At 42.4% G+C, this 16,388-nt stretch overlaps 1 protein-coding gene across 2 annotated transcripts in view; it reads left to right on the top strand.

The window, feature by feature from the left end:
* The window catches only part of KSR2 (kinase suppressor of ras 2), an 887,084-nt gene that overhangs the window by 766,031 nt on the left and 104,665 nt on the right, over positions 1–16,388 (top strand). For both annotated transcript variants that reach the window (XM_073560006.1, XM_073560082.1), the window contains exon 15: positions 6,536–6,632. In XM_073560006.1, coding sequence (XP_073416107.1) covers positions 6,536–6,632 — 97 coding nt within the window. The remainder of the gene's footprint in view (positions 1–6,535; positions 6,633–16,388) is intronic.

Here is a 16,388-nt window from a genome sequence, read left to right on the forward strand (position 1 = left end):
CAGCCCCCTCATAGAGTATACTGCAGCCCCCCTCATAGAGTATGCTGCAGCCCCATCATACAGTATAATGTAGCTCCCTCAGACTATAATGCAGCCCCCTAAGAGTATAATGCAGCCCCCCACAAACACACAGTATAGTGCAGCCCCCTCACACAGTATAATGTAGCCCTCTACACAGATTACAAAGCAGCCCCCCCACACAGTATAGTGCAGAGTTCCCCAACTCCAGTCCTCAAGGCCCACCAACAGGTCATGTTTTCAGGATTTCCCTTGTATTGTACAGGTGATGCAATTATCACCTAGGCAATACTAAGGAAATCCTGAAAACATGACCTGTTGGTGGGCCTTGAGGACTGGAGTTGGGGAACCCTGGTATAGTGCAGTCGCCCCCACACGCACGGTATAGTGCAGCCCCCACACACAGTATAGTGCAGCCCCCACACACAGTGCAGCCCTGATCACAGTACAATGCAACCCCCCACATACACAGTATAGTGCAGTCCCCCACACACAATATAGTGCAGTACCCCCACACACACTATCGTGCAGCAAACAGACACACACAGACACACATTACTTACCTCTCCTCCTAGTTCCCCAGCCGCTCTGTCTTCTGGAGAGCGTCTCAGCGTCTCATCAGCTCCACTGCTGAAACAAGCTGAGTTAGAGGCAGAGGAGGAGTGATGGGAGAGGGAGCGTCACATGACACTCTCTCCTCCTTCACTGCTTTCAACTTTTTTGGCATCTATGATGCCAAGTTGAAAGCGGGGTAGGGGCGGCGCCCCTGTCTTACTCAGGGGCCCCATAGTGGCTACTGGCTGGTGGCCCCTGGAGGAGCAGGGGCCCTAGGCAGCTGCTTGATCTGCCTGCCCCTAACGCTGGCCCTGGTCTTTTTAGAGGGGTTGTCAATCTGTCATGAAGTGTACCCACCTTACTGATACCCTGCTGCACCCAGTCTGATCCTTCTGGCGATCTCTGTACTTCCTGCCCTGTCACAGTACAGATATGTAAGCACTCCAGCCAATCACTAGCCACAGCGGTTACTTCTGTCTAGTCAGCTGATCATTGGTGCAGCCAGTGATTGACTACAGCCGTCAGATGTTCACAAAGAACAGAGACTAGTGAGGGATGGGAGGAAGCATTAGAAACTCAACTGTGGGGGATCTGTCAGATAATATTTATTACTTTATAGTATTTTAGGTGTTTTTTAAAATAGCTGAACAATCTCTTTAAGTTATTACACAAAATAAAAGTAGGCACCAAACACTATCATGAGTGGGAAAAAAAGATCTGCTAAGAGGCTAAGAGGAAAAACCAGCGGTGGTGGGCAGTAAATAGGAATAGACAAAGTATAATAATAAGAGAGAAAAACTTACAGCACTCACCAAGGTGCATAAAAAGCTTCCTTTATTTCCAAAATGAGTGCATGTCACAGGAGAGAGTTCCATGCTGTGGGGCTGGGAATCAGTCGTTTTGTGATCACTTACGCTTCATCTGACCATTATCAGATGAGGTGAATGGGAAGCGGCTGTCACCCAGGCCGACACCATGGAACTCTTTCTTGTGACGTGCACTAGTTTTGGAAATAAAGTATTTTTTATGCAGCTTGGTGAGTGCCGTATTTCCTTCTGTTATTATTAGGCCGGAGTCACACACAACGATAAAAAAATCGGTCCGATTTTTACGTACCGAAATCGCACAAAGGTTTCTTGACCAGGGATCCGTCTGTCATCCGAATTTCCTGCGATTATCCGATTTTATTTGCATCTAAGCATCCGTTTGATAGCCGTCTGGCGATATTGCTTGCAAAATGGACAAATAACGGTTTTTAGGCCTGAAACTAATTTAAATCATCATCCCACCCTATATTTATGGGCTCTCCAATAGGTGGGAGCCAGCTACCTTTGCCATAGAGTTAGTGCTTGGATTTTGTTATCTCTGCATTGTGCTAAATATGACAGACAGGCTGACTTTAAACACCACTGAGCGTGTTCTTTTCTATTGGGTTATATCCCGACGTTTTGGTGAGCCATACCCTGTGATTGTCGATCCGAGGAGGCGTAGACGAATGTGGGTCCATCCGCTTTTGTTGCGCAGGATTTCTAAAGGCCATTTCCACCATCTCTATACATCTCTGCGAAGCCATCCGGAGAAGTTATTTCAATATTGTCAGATGAGCCTTTCTACATTTGTTCTTTTGCTGGAGATTGTGCGCCCTGAGATCACGTTTCAGGACACGAGGATGCGCAAAGCTATTTCTCCAGAGGAGCGGCTTCTCCTCACCTTACGGTATGTCTTAAAACAATATGTTGATGATGTGTGAAGCAGCATATTTCATTTCGAGAACTTGAATCTTATAGATTTTTGGCATGTAATATTATATATTTACAAGCACATTTCCCAAGATACATGATATGCTTGTGTATTACTGAACCAAGCCATGGCATGTAATTTAATGTTGACCATGCATACTTTATAATTGATAGACTATAAATTTAATTTAAGCTTTATCTGTTGTTTGTTGGGCTGTGTACTCATGTTTTTTATTTTTTTATTTTTTAGCTTCCTTTCTTTTCAAATAATTTTATTGTTTTTTTAGTCATTAAACAGGGTAAGGGAAGGAAGGTAGGAAGGGAGGAAAGTGAATGGGAAATAAAGAACCTTGTACAGGTATGGAAAAAATTTAAAACTAGAGAACTCACAAATAGGCAATTTAGCTTCCTTTCAACTGGCCTTTCATATGCTGGTCTGCATTTAGAATTTTTAATCTGGAAATCAACAATCTCTGGCATTGTCCGGTCTACATGCTCAGAAATCTGGTCCAGACTCCATCATGTGGTAATGCTGGAGCCCAAAATGGCAGACTGGTTGCGTATTTCCCGTGGATTTGAGGCCACGTGCCAGTTTCCCCAATGTATTGGAGCCCTGGATGGGAAGCACATCAGTTTGCGTAAGCCGCCAAACTCAGGGTCCCAATTCTATAATTATAAAAAATATTTTTCTGTAGTATTTCTGTAGTATTGTTGGCCCTGGTCAACACTCACTACAGGTTTATAATTGTAGATATTGGGGCCTATGGAAGAACTGGAGACTCCAGAGTCTTCAATTCTTCCATTATGGGTCAGCGGCTGCGTAATAATCAGCTGGACCTACCACCACGTCAGCTTCCAGACTCAAATCTTGAACCAGTGCCTTATGTTCTTGTAGCAGTTGAGGCGTTTCAATTGAGCCAACATGTCATGAGAATATTTAACTTGCACCTATCACATGCTCGGCGACTGGTGGAGTGCGCCTTTGGTATTCTTTCGGCCAAATGGAGGGTCCTACAGTCCGCCATTCAGCTGAGTGAAGCTAATGTAAATGAAGTTATTAAAGCCTGTGTGGTCCTACTTAACTTCACACAAATTCATGATTGCCCTTCACATGATAATGCTGAAGTTGAGTCTGGCAATGTGTCTAGGCCTAGGACACATGTAATCCCACCCCGTCATCCAATCTCAGGACTCAAAGTACGTGATGTGTTCACTACTTATTTTCTTACACCTCAGGGTGCTACTCTCTGGCAAGCCTTATCTATGTAGTGTTTTGGTTGTTTTGTGTTGTCATAAAGATTTTTTGCTTGCCCTTTTGTGTGTTTTTGTGACCAGTTTAGTGTTTTAGATGTATCCAGCACATTACAGAACATATCCGAACATGAACAAGCACACTTTGTGAATTAACAAGTTTATTACTTGGTTTTTTTTGGTAATGCCAAAAGAAAATAACCATATAAGTAACATATGGCATAATGTTAGCAGCACATTATGATGTCAAAATTTTAGCAAATAATATACATACTGTATGAAAAAACAATGAGTACCAAAGGCAAACCTACAAGTCATGGTAGGTTGGGGGTGGTGAAGGTGGGGGTCCTGCTTGGACATTTGGCCTTGGTTGCTGGGCCAAATCACTGTCCCTCTGTGCGCTGCCAGTTGGATCTGGCATCTGTTGCATCCTGGCAGGAGCAATTTGGGGGTTTGGGTAGGGATAATTAGGAAATTGTTGGGAGTAGTCCTGATGGTAGGGCTGCCCAAATTGCCCATATCCCCCATTATGGCCATGTCTAACATACCCATGTTGGGGCCACCCTCCAACTTTGGGTAAGTTAAAGTGGCCATATTGTGCATGTGCGCCCTGGCCCATATATTGGACCTGTGGAGCCACATTCTGGATGTGTGCAGGCTGAGGTGGAGGCACCCGTGGTGGAGGTGTTGGCACCCGTGGTGGAGGTTTTGGCACCCGTGGCGGAGGAGGAGGAAGAGGTTCCAAGGATGGTTGACTTGCCATTTCAAGTCCAACCATCCTATCTCTTTGGTCACCTGGACCTATAGAAGCGAGTAATCGCGAAACGGCCGTTGTCCGGCACCTCCCTCCCCTAGCATTCCTCCACGTCCTGCATGTCCACACATTTGATGGAAATTATGTGAAATAAAGACTCACAGTTTTTCAGCTACATCGGTGAGTGCTGCATATTTCTTCTTTTTCTGCTTCACATTGATGTATAGATGCAAACATCTATTATTTTTTGAATTAAAAAAAATATATATATTTATATACTGGCTAAGATACGGACCAAAAAACAAGGAGAGCACTGCATTTGGTGGAAGAAAAATTAGCTAAGGATTGCAATATTTGTCCGAAAATATTAATGGGGCCACCAGTCAGGGATGTGTAATTTAGATTGGGCTATTATGTAGACATTAATTGCGTAGTAATTTCTGAAAGCTATTTGGCCAAGGAGGCCACATATTGTAACTTACATTGAGTATATTACATTTGCCTTTTTAATTACGTGTCCACATTTTTACAGTGCAATTGAATTTTTGGGGGAATATTTAACTTACTAATTTGCTCCTGCTTCTCCTGAGGTCTTGCCTCATAACCACTGAACATCTGTGCACAGATTCTTCTCCATGCTGCCTCCTTGCGTGCCCGGTCAGCATAGTGGGGATCTCTCTGGTTCCATAGTTCTGGCCTCTCCTGGACCAGAACTATCAGCACTTCTACATTCACTTGCGTGGACATGATGGAGGAATCCGTGGAGGCGTTCCTCCTGTTTTTTTTTTATGGTGCAAGTGAAATTTGCATCCCAAAGCTTCCTGCCAATGCCTGATGCTATTTCCTGTGACCTGGAGAAGTGTTGCGATTTTATCGCAAGTCACACGTGTGGTCCGTTTGTAATCCGATTTTTTATCACACCCATAGAATTGCATTGGCGAGTCCGATCCGAAAATCGGTGACATTCGCAGCATGCTGCAATTGTCTCGTTCCGAGGAAAAGATCCGACAAAAAATCGGATGATGGGAGCGACACCATAGAATAACATTGGGACAAATGCAATGTGATTTTTTATCGCATTGCATTCGTCCGATTTATTCGCTAGTGTGACGCCGGCCTTAATCTTTGTGTTACATTTCCTCTTCGATCAATAATCATTGTCATTAATTGTCGATCATATCATACTGTATTTGCTGCCTGTAGCCACTTGTGCTTGGGCACATGTTCATGACAAGGAGGCAAAAAGATTTTATTTCCTAGGATCTCTTTGGAAAAAAAATTGTTTAGAAAACTTCTTTGTAACTGGTGATTAAAAGGCTCCTGAACTGTCAGAGCAATTAGTGCAGATTTCACAAGTCCCCTTTAACTATGTATGATGTACAATTAATGAGAACTTCAAACACACTGAAAGTCCAGGTCATCGCTAGTAGTAAATGAGGAATGATAATCATCTTTCTTTTCTATTCGATTAGTATACCGTGATTTGACCATAGTGTTTACATCAGGTTTTGAGATGCCTTTAGCGCATACAGTAATATGTCAGCAGGTTTGTTATGTAATCTGAAAGCAGCATGCTACAGGGACTCTGATTACAGCAATGCCTCACTTACTCGTCTGCATGCTGCCATTTTGATAAACTCACTGTTTCTTCTGCTGATGATCTAGTACTTCTCTAAATGCTGAGCTCTAAATTACTCCACCCACATCACTAACTGGCAGCATTCTGTGTACACTGTGCATAGGCAGAAAACTGCCAATCAGCAGGGTTATACGGAGCAAGAGGACTACATGGCACAAGACAACTAATCCTCTAGTGATAATATCCTGCTAATAAAACTTTGATTTTATTGAAACTGTAACGAGCAGCACAATGAGCGATATGTCGCCAGAATCGGGGTCTCTGCCCCTACATCTCTCTGCTCTCAGATTTCATAGCAAAAGCTTACTAACAGATTCCCTTCATGTCTGTATAAGAGGCTGTATTGTATACATTGACACATATTGCATTCATGGGTACCATTGCTATTTGAACCATATTTTTAAATCTCTGTAAAAATATCAGTCACTTATCTCTGTTTCATTTTTGTTAGCAAGAAAAGAGCAGATGCAACGGTTTGAAATATGTCAGCCAAGTTTGTTATTTGGCATAACTTATTAAGATATCATATTGTGAGGCTTCAGGGCATTTGGATTTAATATACATGTATTTTTGTTACAGCTTGTGCAAGGGACGAACACTATACTCAGTGGTACGGGATGCAAAAATTGTCTTAGATGTCAACAAAACCAGGCAGATAGCACAAGAAATTGTGAAGGTAAGTAACCTATTTTCATTGTCTATTTCAGGCAATTCATTATTTTTTGGCATTGTTAAAGCAAAATTCATTTTAAATTAGCGCTAGAGATAAAAGCGGGGTGTGCATGACCCCAGGATTGTCATTTTGCTTTTATGAATGAACATTATTCAGATGGCCGATTTTCATCAGTGCGCTGGATCAGAATTGTTATCAGTGTTTGGTTGCTGTGTTTGTTTTTACCATCAGTGATTTTCTCAGATGGCAGAAGAAAAATGGCACATGCCTCCTAGCCATTACAATGCTAACAATTAAAAGCACACAGATGGCATCCATGTCAAGTCCATGATTTTCACAAACCCAGACTTGGATGGGTGACTTTGTGTTATAAAAAATGGGACTTATGAACAGTCCTTAAACTTTAGTGAGTATGTGTTCAATCAACATGAAAAATGATGTCTGGATGAGGCCCTGCACCATCATAGGAACCTGTTTTTCATTGCTTTTCAACAATTACAGTATATTCTGCACACATCAAAATCATAGATTCATGGCAGTTCTTGGCAGATGTACCGCTGAGAACTGAAGTTGAACGTCTCCATTATCTCACCATGAATGTAAATTTATTTATTCTCCTTATTTAAAGAAAATGATGAAACAGTTGACTTACATATGACATCAGGGCTAAATCATGGTAATGACAGTAGTAATACCTATAGTCTGAAACACTTTCCTACACTAACCTGTCACTCTTAAAAAGATCTAGTCCAACTATAAGTGAATAATAGGTTAGAGGGCATAGCCAGATGATTTCTCACCCGTGACTGCCTGCCTGCTTCTTTCTGAAGCCATGAGTCAGATGTGGAGCAGCGTAAAAGTAGAGAAAAGATAAGCATTTTTCCAGTTCCTAAAAGAATGTTCATTCTTTGATTCTATTTTTTGCATAGTCACTTTAAATTATTTTAATTTCAATCATGGGAATAATGATCAATGTCGCAGAAGGTGTGATCACGACCGGGCCCATGGGGGGGCTATTTTACCTGTATGTGCATCAGGGCTGCCACCAGGAATTTGAGAACCCCATAATGGCAAGATTTTTGGGCTCCCTTGAGACTCCACTCAGGCTCCACCTCAGCTTCGCCTCCAATCTTCAAACCTTCCACAGTCCCACCGCCCACTCATAGAAAACCTCCACATCTGCACCATGTCCTCACCAATCACACATTAAAAGGTCCCATCTAACACCAGATCACAAACATAGCCAGCAGCTTTTGTTTTGGCTAAAATATTTTTTTTAAGCCTCCACCACAACTAGTTAGACTCTTTTGGCCAGGCAATGCACTGCTCTAACCTATTAAATATTTGTTAAAATATCCAATACTCTTTTTTATTTATTATTCTTTAAGGGAATGTGTCACACACATTTTTTTAAATAAAACAATAATACCAGATAGAAGGGGCAAATACTGTCACACCGTGACCAGATCACATATTACCACCAAATAGTGACTGAATAATACCACATACAAGGCACAAATACCTCCATACCATGGCTGGACCACATATTACCATCACATAGTGACATATAATACCACACACAAGGGACAAATACCACCACACCATGACCAGACCACATATTACCACCACATAGTTACCAAAAAATACCACATACAAGGGACAAATACTGCCACACCATGGCTAGACCACATATTACCACCACATAGTGACCAAATACTACAATACTGATCATTACTAAAAAGACACAATACTAATTTTACCATAAGTGCCATTATACATGGTAACAGATTTTAACTGAACGTGTGTCTGAGGAGTTACTGGGCTTGCAGAATTCTTCCGCTGTGGGTCTGGTTAGCAGAAGAGTAAGAGTAAGCAGTAAGGGAAATAATGCCCTGATGGCAGCCCTGATGTGCATCCTCGGACACACATTATGCTGAAATGTATTAAGGAGCAACAACCCGCTGGCTCCATGCACTGCAATACATGCTAATGGCCAATCAGTGGCCAGCAGTAGACATCACCTTACCTGTGATGGGCAGCACATGGCAGTGGCTTCATGCACTTCCCGCATTGGCACACCAAACTCAGCTACTGGATTCTGCATTGGCTATTTGGGAGGACGCCGCGCATCATAGGAGCTGTGGAAAGTAAGCATTATCATTTGTTTATTTTTAAAATATGCTGGAGAAGAACGGAAGGGGCCCAGGATGAGGGACATTGTTATAGGATGGGGTCCAGGATAGGGGACATTATTAGTGGAAGGGGCTTGGTGAAACATTATTACTACAAATTGCTTAGGATTGAGAATATTATAGGAAAGAACCCAGTACGGGGGACATTATTACATGATGATGAATATTATACCAGGAAGGGGCCCAGAATGTGGAATATTGTACCAGGAAGGGGCCCAGGATAGGGTATATGGTTATAGCATGGCTCCCAGGATGGGGCAATATTATTACTTGAAGAGGACCAGGATTGGGGACAGTATTCCTGGAAGGGGCCCAGTCTGAGTGACTTTATTGCAGAGGTATTTACAGGGAGCAGCCAGGAGGAGTGACATTATTAGATGGGGGAGCGAATACATATGTCTTTATAGGATCTAGAATGCTACAAGGGCCCACACCTCTGACCAACATGGAGATGAGGGCCCATTTCCAAAATTTGCAGCGGGGCCCATGGGACCCTAGTTACACCACTGATTGCAGTAATACTGGTATGTAATGTTAGCTAATGTTATGCATTTTTATGTAAGTTCACAATACAGCAGCCATGAGCAACAGTGCTGACTGTGAAGGATTAATAAAATAGTGAAGACCAAACAGTAGTATTATAATAAAAATGTGTATCTGACAACATGCAATGTAAATATGAACCGCTTATCTGATAGATGGAAGGATAACTAATATTGCCGCAGTTGTTGAATAGCGGCTGTTATGTAAATACACAGAAAAATAGCAATTCTGTAAAAAACAAAGAAGAGATTATTACTCATTTTTTCCATGCGTAACCCCATATTGTTGCTGAAGAAGGAAGAAAGTTAAACATTTTGATGCACAGTAAATAATTTATTCTGCTTTTCAAGAAAGTAATTGCTTTGTGCTGCTAAAAATGTTAGATCATAGAACTCTTGCAGTGTAAGCAAGATTGTGCCACCAAGTATTGTACAGCGAAACAACTGACAATGATAGAAGTAAATCATTTCTCCACAAAATGTTATGCAGCACACATCAAAGCCAGAAAAATTACAAGACTTCATTTTCTGCTCCGCTGAGCATGTAGAGGTGAAAAGATCACAATCCATTGTATGTGTAGGTGTGTTTTTCATGTAATTAATATCGTCACTATTGCCCTTTGTAAACTAGAAAATTATTCTTAATCACCATCAGCAAAATTGGATGATCTGCTATTATAAACTTATTTTTATAATATCGTTGTGCTCACAGTTTGTTTATGAATTGTATTTTCATTTGTCTATGTAATAGTAAACTTGGATTACTTTTAGATTGTTCAGAGTCATATATTGTGGCTAGTTTTTTGTCCTGAGATTTAGTATAGTTTGCTGTCCATGTCTTATATTTTAATACCTTACTTGATCTGATTAGTTTGTAAATGCCCCCTGTACCGTAACATCCAGCACTCATGCTCCCACATCTTTCCCCCTGCAATAATGCTGATGTGTGGCTGCAATATTTTAGATAATGTACTTTATATCTTTCAGCAAGAAGTTATGTCCCAGAGCTCCAATTTAAAGACATCATTGCCTAGTGAAGCTGATTAGAACACTGTAAAAATAAAAATCCTATCACGGTTCCACCCCTCAGGGTGTCTGGGATGAAGTTACTGACAGCTCGGCCATCCAGTCCGGTACAGGGGCATGCTGAAGCTGTCAGTACTTTGATTGACAGTATGACCATCCAGTCTGGTTCAGGGGCATGCTGAGCTGTCAGTGTGTTGTTTGACAGCTCGACTAGCCAATCTGTGATTGGTAATGGCCATGCCTACTTAACTGAGCAGCTTCTCCCAGACCACTGTCAGGCGTACATTCATCTTGTGAAGTTTGGCTTTGTGCTCCCTGTGCCTTGAGTTCAATATGCTTGATCTGTTGCCCAACCTTGGACTTTGTTCTGACCATCCGCCTGTTTAACTCCTTCAACTCTGATTCGTTATCCTCCTGGTACTCTGACCTCGGAACGTTACCTGACTATGCTTTTGTCTATTCCCTCTATTTATGACGTATCCTCCTGGCTTCTGACCTCGGACTCCCTGACAACTCACATGGCTTAGCCGCTTATTCACGAGAGGTGACCAGTGTCACAAATCCCCTCTCCATCACCTTGATATGGGTGTGACTATAAGGGTTACACATGACTCCGCAGCTTAAAGCACCACTTCAGTCTTTTTCTATATCAGTCCTGGAGTGGTGCTACTAATCTAAGTTCCCTGACCGTAGCCTTATACTTACTAGCTGCTGTCTTCAGCTCTTTCCATCGCCGCTCTGGTCCTGCGCCACCATCCTGTGACCACTACTTTTGACTTACCGGAAGTCAGAGGTAACGATCACAAGCTCTCAGTGTAAATATACGAGACCCTCGTTTTGGATCTCATTGTCTTACACTGAATTTTGACTTTCAGATCGTTCCAGCAAACACTGGATCGATCTGGCAGGTTACAAACTGCTGGAGGGTGATTGGAGTTGCGCGAATGTAAGATGAAGATGGTGGCGGGTAAGGCTATTTTCACACAAGTGTTCAGCAACTCTGCGGAGGGCTGTGTACTTCCCCCTCTCTTTCTCCATTAAGCCCCGCCCACTGCCGCAGCTCTTCCATTCAGCTCCGCCTACGTCGGCATGCGTCCTGCGTACCGATCTTTAACATTGGGTATGCAGGCCATGCAAATGTATGCGGATACCTGTGCATGCGTCATTTTGACACTGCACTGACCGCAACAAAATGCAACATGTTGCGCTCGGCGCAGCGTCAAAACGAAGCATGCGCATTCATCCGCATACATTTGCATCGCCTGCATACCCAATGTTAAAGATGGCTATGCAGGACACATGCTGATGTAGGCGGAGCTGAATGGAAGAGGTGTGGCAGTGGGCGCGGCTTAACAGAAGAAGAAAGGAGGAAGTACGCAGCCCTGCCTAAGTATTATACTAGGTGCAGGGAATTTACATTTGTGGCACCACTCCAGCAGTGAATTAAGGAAATACACTGTAATGGTGCTTTAAAATACAATGGCATAACTTTGTACAGTTGTGGCCAAAAGTATTGACACCCCTGCAATTCTGTCAGATAATACTCAGTTTCTTCCTGAAAATGATTGCAGACACAAATTCTTTGGTATTATTATCTTCATTTAATTTGTCTTAAATGAAAAAACACAAAAGAAAATGAAGCAAAAAGCAAAACATTGATCATTTCACACAAAACTCCAAAAATGGGCCAGACAAAAGTATTGGCACCCTCAGCCTAATACTTGGTTGCACAATCTTTAGCCCAAAATAACTGCGACCAACCGCTTCCAGTAACCATCAATGAGTTTCTTACAATGCTCTGCTGGAATTTTAGACCATTCTTCTTTGGCAAACTGCTCCAGGTCCCTGATATTTGAAGGGTGCCTTGTCCAAACTGCCATTTTTAGATCTCTCCACAAGTGTTCTATGGGATTCAGGTCTGGACTCATTGCTGGCCACCTTAGAAGTCTCCAGTGCTTTCTCTCAAACTATTTTCTAGTGCTTTTTGAAGTGTGTTTTTGGTCATTGTCCTGCTGGAAGACCCATGACCTCTGAGGGAGACCCAGCTTTCTCACACTGGGCCCTACATTATGCTGCAAAATTTGTTGGTAGTCTTCAGACTTCATAATGCCATGCACACGGTCAAGTAGTCCAGAGGCAGCAAAGCAACCCCAAAACATCAGGGAACCTCCGCCATGTTTGACTGTAGGGACCGTGTTTTTTTCTTTGAATGCCTCTTTTTTTCTCCTGTAAACTCTATGTTGATGCCTTTGCCCAAAAAGCTCTACTTTTGTCTCATCTGACCAGAGAACATTCTTCCAAAACTTTTTAGGCTTTTTCAGGTAAGCTTTGGCAAACTCCAGCCTGGCTTTTTTATGTCTCGGGGTAAGAAGTGGGGTCTTCCTGGGTCTCTTACCATACAGTCCCTTTTCATTCAGATGCCGACGGATAGTACGGGTTGACACTGTTGTACCCTCGGAATGCAGGGCAGCTTGAACTTGTTTGGATGTTAGTCAAGGTTCTTTATCCAACATCCGCACAATCTTGCATTGAAATCTCTTGTCAATTTTTCTTTTCCGTCCACATCTAGGGAGGTTAGCCACAGTGCCATGGGCTTTAAACTTCTTGATGACACTGCGCACGGTAGACACAGGAACATTCAGGTCTTTGGAGATGGACTTGTAGCCTTGAGATTGCTCATGCTTCCTCACAATTTGGTTTCTCAAGTCCTCAGACAGTTCTTTGGTCTTCTTTCTTTTCTCCATGCTCAATGTGGTACACACAAGGACACAGGACAGAGGTTGAGTCAACTTTAATCCATGTCAGCTGGCTGCAAGTGTGATTTAGTTATTGCCAACACCTGTTAGGTGCCACAGGTAAGTTACAGGTGCTGTTAATTACACAAATTAGAGAAGCTTCACATGATTTTTCGAACAGTGCCAATACTTTTGTCCACCCTCTTTTTTATGTTTGGTGTGGAATTATATCCAATTTGGCTGTAGGACAATTCTTTTTGTGTTTTTTCATTTAAGACAAATTAAATGAAGATAATAATACTAAAGAATTTGTGTTTGCAATCATTTTCAGGAAGAAACTGAGTATGATCTGACAGAATTGCAGGGGTGTCAATACTTTTGGCCACAACTGTAAGTTAGCAATAATGGAAATGTGGAGGTAGCCATCTTTGACATAGAATAACTTGTTTTTATTTCATTCTGAGATTTAAACATTTAAGTGGTAACATTACTGGATATTAATTCATGCCTTTTCTTACATTGAATGTGCTGTGGTAATAGAGGTTTCTGTATTATATACTCTACACAGCAGAGTCTGTCAGTTTCCTCCATTCATCTGCACAATGATTTACAGCACATTTTGCCACGTAACTTCTAGTCAGAGCACAATAGCTATTTTTCTCATCTTCAAAGAAGTTTTAAATTATGATTTTCCTTGCTAGGAGGCCAGAAAATGAAGACGCAATACACAGCATCATTATTAAGGCTGATAACAGTCTTGAATAAAGGAATTTAAGATTTCCGTCATTGCCCTGTTAAGTTAATGCAGCTCTGTCACGGAGCAACATGTATTTTATAGTGTTCATCAAATGCTTTGATGTAATAAAGTAAAATTAATGGAGGAGCTGGTGTACTAAATCAGCCATTGTGTATTCAACATTGGACTTGAAACTGTACCAAGCACAAGAATTCGTCCCAAAAAGTACCTTTGTTTTTAAATAGAAAAAATGCATCGTTAATAACTTTGTCATTCAAAAAACTTACATAGAACAAAATCTGGACTAACTATAATAGGCAGAGGAACGCCTCTGCTTCCTATAACATTATTTATGCAACAGATTCATTTTGGACATGAATTCTGCTGTTTTTTGCCTACAACAGAACAGATAAAACAGAATTCACAAACACAGTTGTGAACATAGCCTTACAAAAACAGACATGTCCGTAGAGAAGACAGGCCCTATTTAATTCTACCCTTAATTTATCTCTTACTAGCTGAAGAGCCCGGCGTTGCCTGGCCATAGTAACCAACTGTGGTTAGTTATAACAAATTATAATGATTATATTGCACATAAAAACATTTCACATCATGTATTCAACACTACAGATTTGCAACACAAATTAACTAAACGATTACCCAAGTATTGATAGTATTTTATTATCAACTCATTCAAGAGCCTTTTCATAAACAACATGTTTGGTTTTTCCTTTTGGTGCAAAGATGAACAGATTTTTGGCTGTTCCAGCTCTTGAACAGTCCATGTAAAGTTGACCATGAGAAAAGCATGGAGATTGAAAATCGATCCCTACTACTTAAATCGATCCCTACTACTTTCAAGGACTGTCCCTGAGCATTATTAATTAATGGACATTGCAAATAGCAGTTGAACTGGAAACTGGAGGTGTTTAAAATCAAAAAACAAATCAGATGGAATGAGTGGGATTCTTGGAATGAAAATGTCCTCTCCATTGGAACATCCTGTTTCTGAGCTGTGTATCTAATCCTATCCTGTGTGATACTGTCTGCTGATCTGTGTATCTAATCCTATCCTGTGTGATACTGACTGCTGAGCCATGTGTCTAATCCTCTCCTGTGTGATACTGACTGCTGAGCCGTGTATCTAATCCTATCCTGTGTGATACTGACTGCTGAGCCATGTGTCTAATCCTCTCCTGTGTGATACTGACTGCTGAGCTGTGTATCTAATCCTATCCTGTGTGATACTGTCTGCTGAGCCGTGTATCTAATCCTATCTTGTGTGATACTGACTGCTGAGCCATGTGTCTAATCCTATCCTGTGTGATACTGACTGCTGAGCTGTGTATTTAATCCTATCCTGTGTGATACTGTCTGCTGAGCTGTATATCTAATCCTATCCTGTGTGATACTGACTGCTGAGCTGTGTATTTAGTCCTATCCTGTGTGGTACTGTCTGCTGAGCTGTGTATCTAATCCTATCCTGTGAGATACTGACCGCTGAGCCATGTGTCTAATCCTCTCCTGTGTGATACTGACTGCTGAGCTGTGTATCTAATCCTATCCTGTGTGATACTGTCTGCTGAGCCGTGTATCTAATCCTATCTTGTGTGATACTGACTGCTGAGCCATGTGTCTAATCCTATCCTGTGTGATACTGACTGCTGAGCTGTGTATTTAATCCTATCCTGTGTGATACTGTCTGCTGAGCTGTATATCTAATCCTATCCTGTGTGATACTGACTGCTGAGCTGTGTATTTAATCCTATCCTGTGTGGTACTGTCTGCTGAGCTGTGTATCTAATCCTATCCTGTGAGATACTGACCGCTGAGCCATGTGTCTAATCCTCTCCTGTGTGATACTGACTGCTGAGCTGTGTATCTAATCCTATCTTGTGTGATACTGACTGCTGAGCTATGTAATCCTATACTGTGTGATACTGGGCTCCCCCTGCAGTCTGTGTCAGAGGGTGGTCTGTGTTGGCATGCTCCGCTGCTTTCTCTGCCGCCACCAGGAGTCTGTCATGGGCAGCGTCGTTACCAGCCTCAAGCTGTGCCATAGCCGCTTGGAAAAGGGCCTCCGATCTGGACAGGCTGGGGCGGGCAGATGGTGGACAGTCCACTGCGGGACTGAGCACGGGGGTCTGGCTCCTTGGGGAGCCCTGGCTGAGCTCCCCCTTGCCTTCAATGGTATTGTCCTCCACCACCTCCTCATAGACCATAGCATTGGCCTCCCCCTTTGCCTTACTCCTGGTGCCTTCCGGCATCTTGGGAACCTCTGGTTACTGACACAGCTGCAACCCTGAACGCGCACACAACTTATTATATTTGCACTCTGACCGTCTAGTGCTGGGCTGACCTTAAGACCCCAGCAGTGAAAGTTACCGCTGGTAGTCTCTAGTGTCTGGGAGTAGGGGTCCCACGCACACTATTACTCTGATCCCACCGCTGCCACCAATGTGGAGGAAACAGGACCCGTTCCTCCCACGTCACCAATGTGACGTAACTACACAGGCACAGCTCTCTGG

Source organism: Dendrobates tinctorius, unplaced genomic scaffold, assembly GCF_039654945.1.
Source record: "Dendrobates tinctorius isolate UK_male_01 unplaced genomic scaffold, ASM3965494v1 ptg000003l, whole genome shotgun sequence".
In the NCBI taxonomy this organism is placed as follows: domain Eukaryota; kingdom Metazoa; phylum Chordata; class Amphibia; order Anura; family Dendrobatidae; genus Dendrobates; species Dendrobates tinctorius.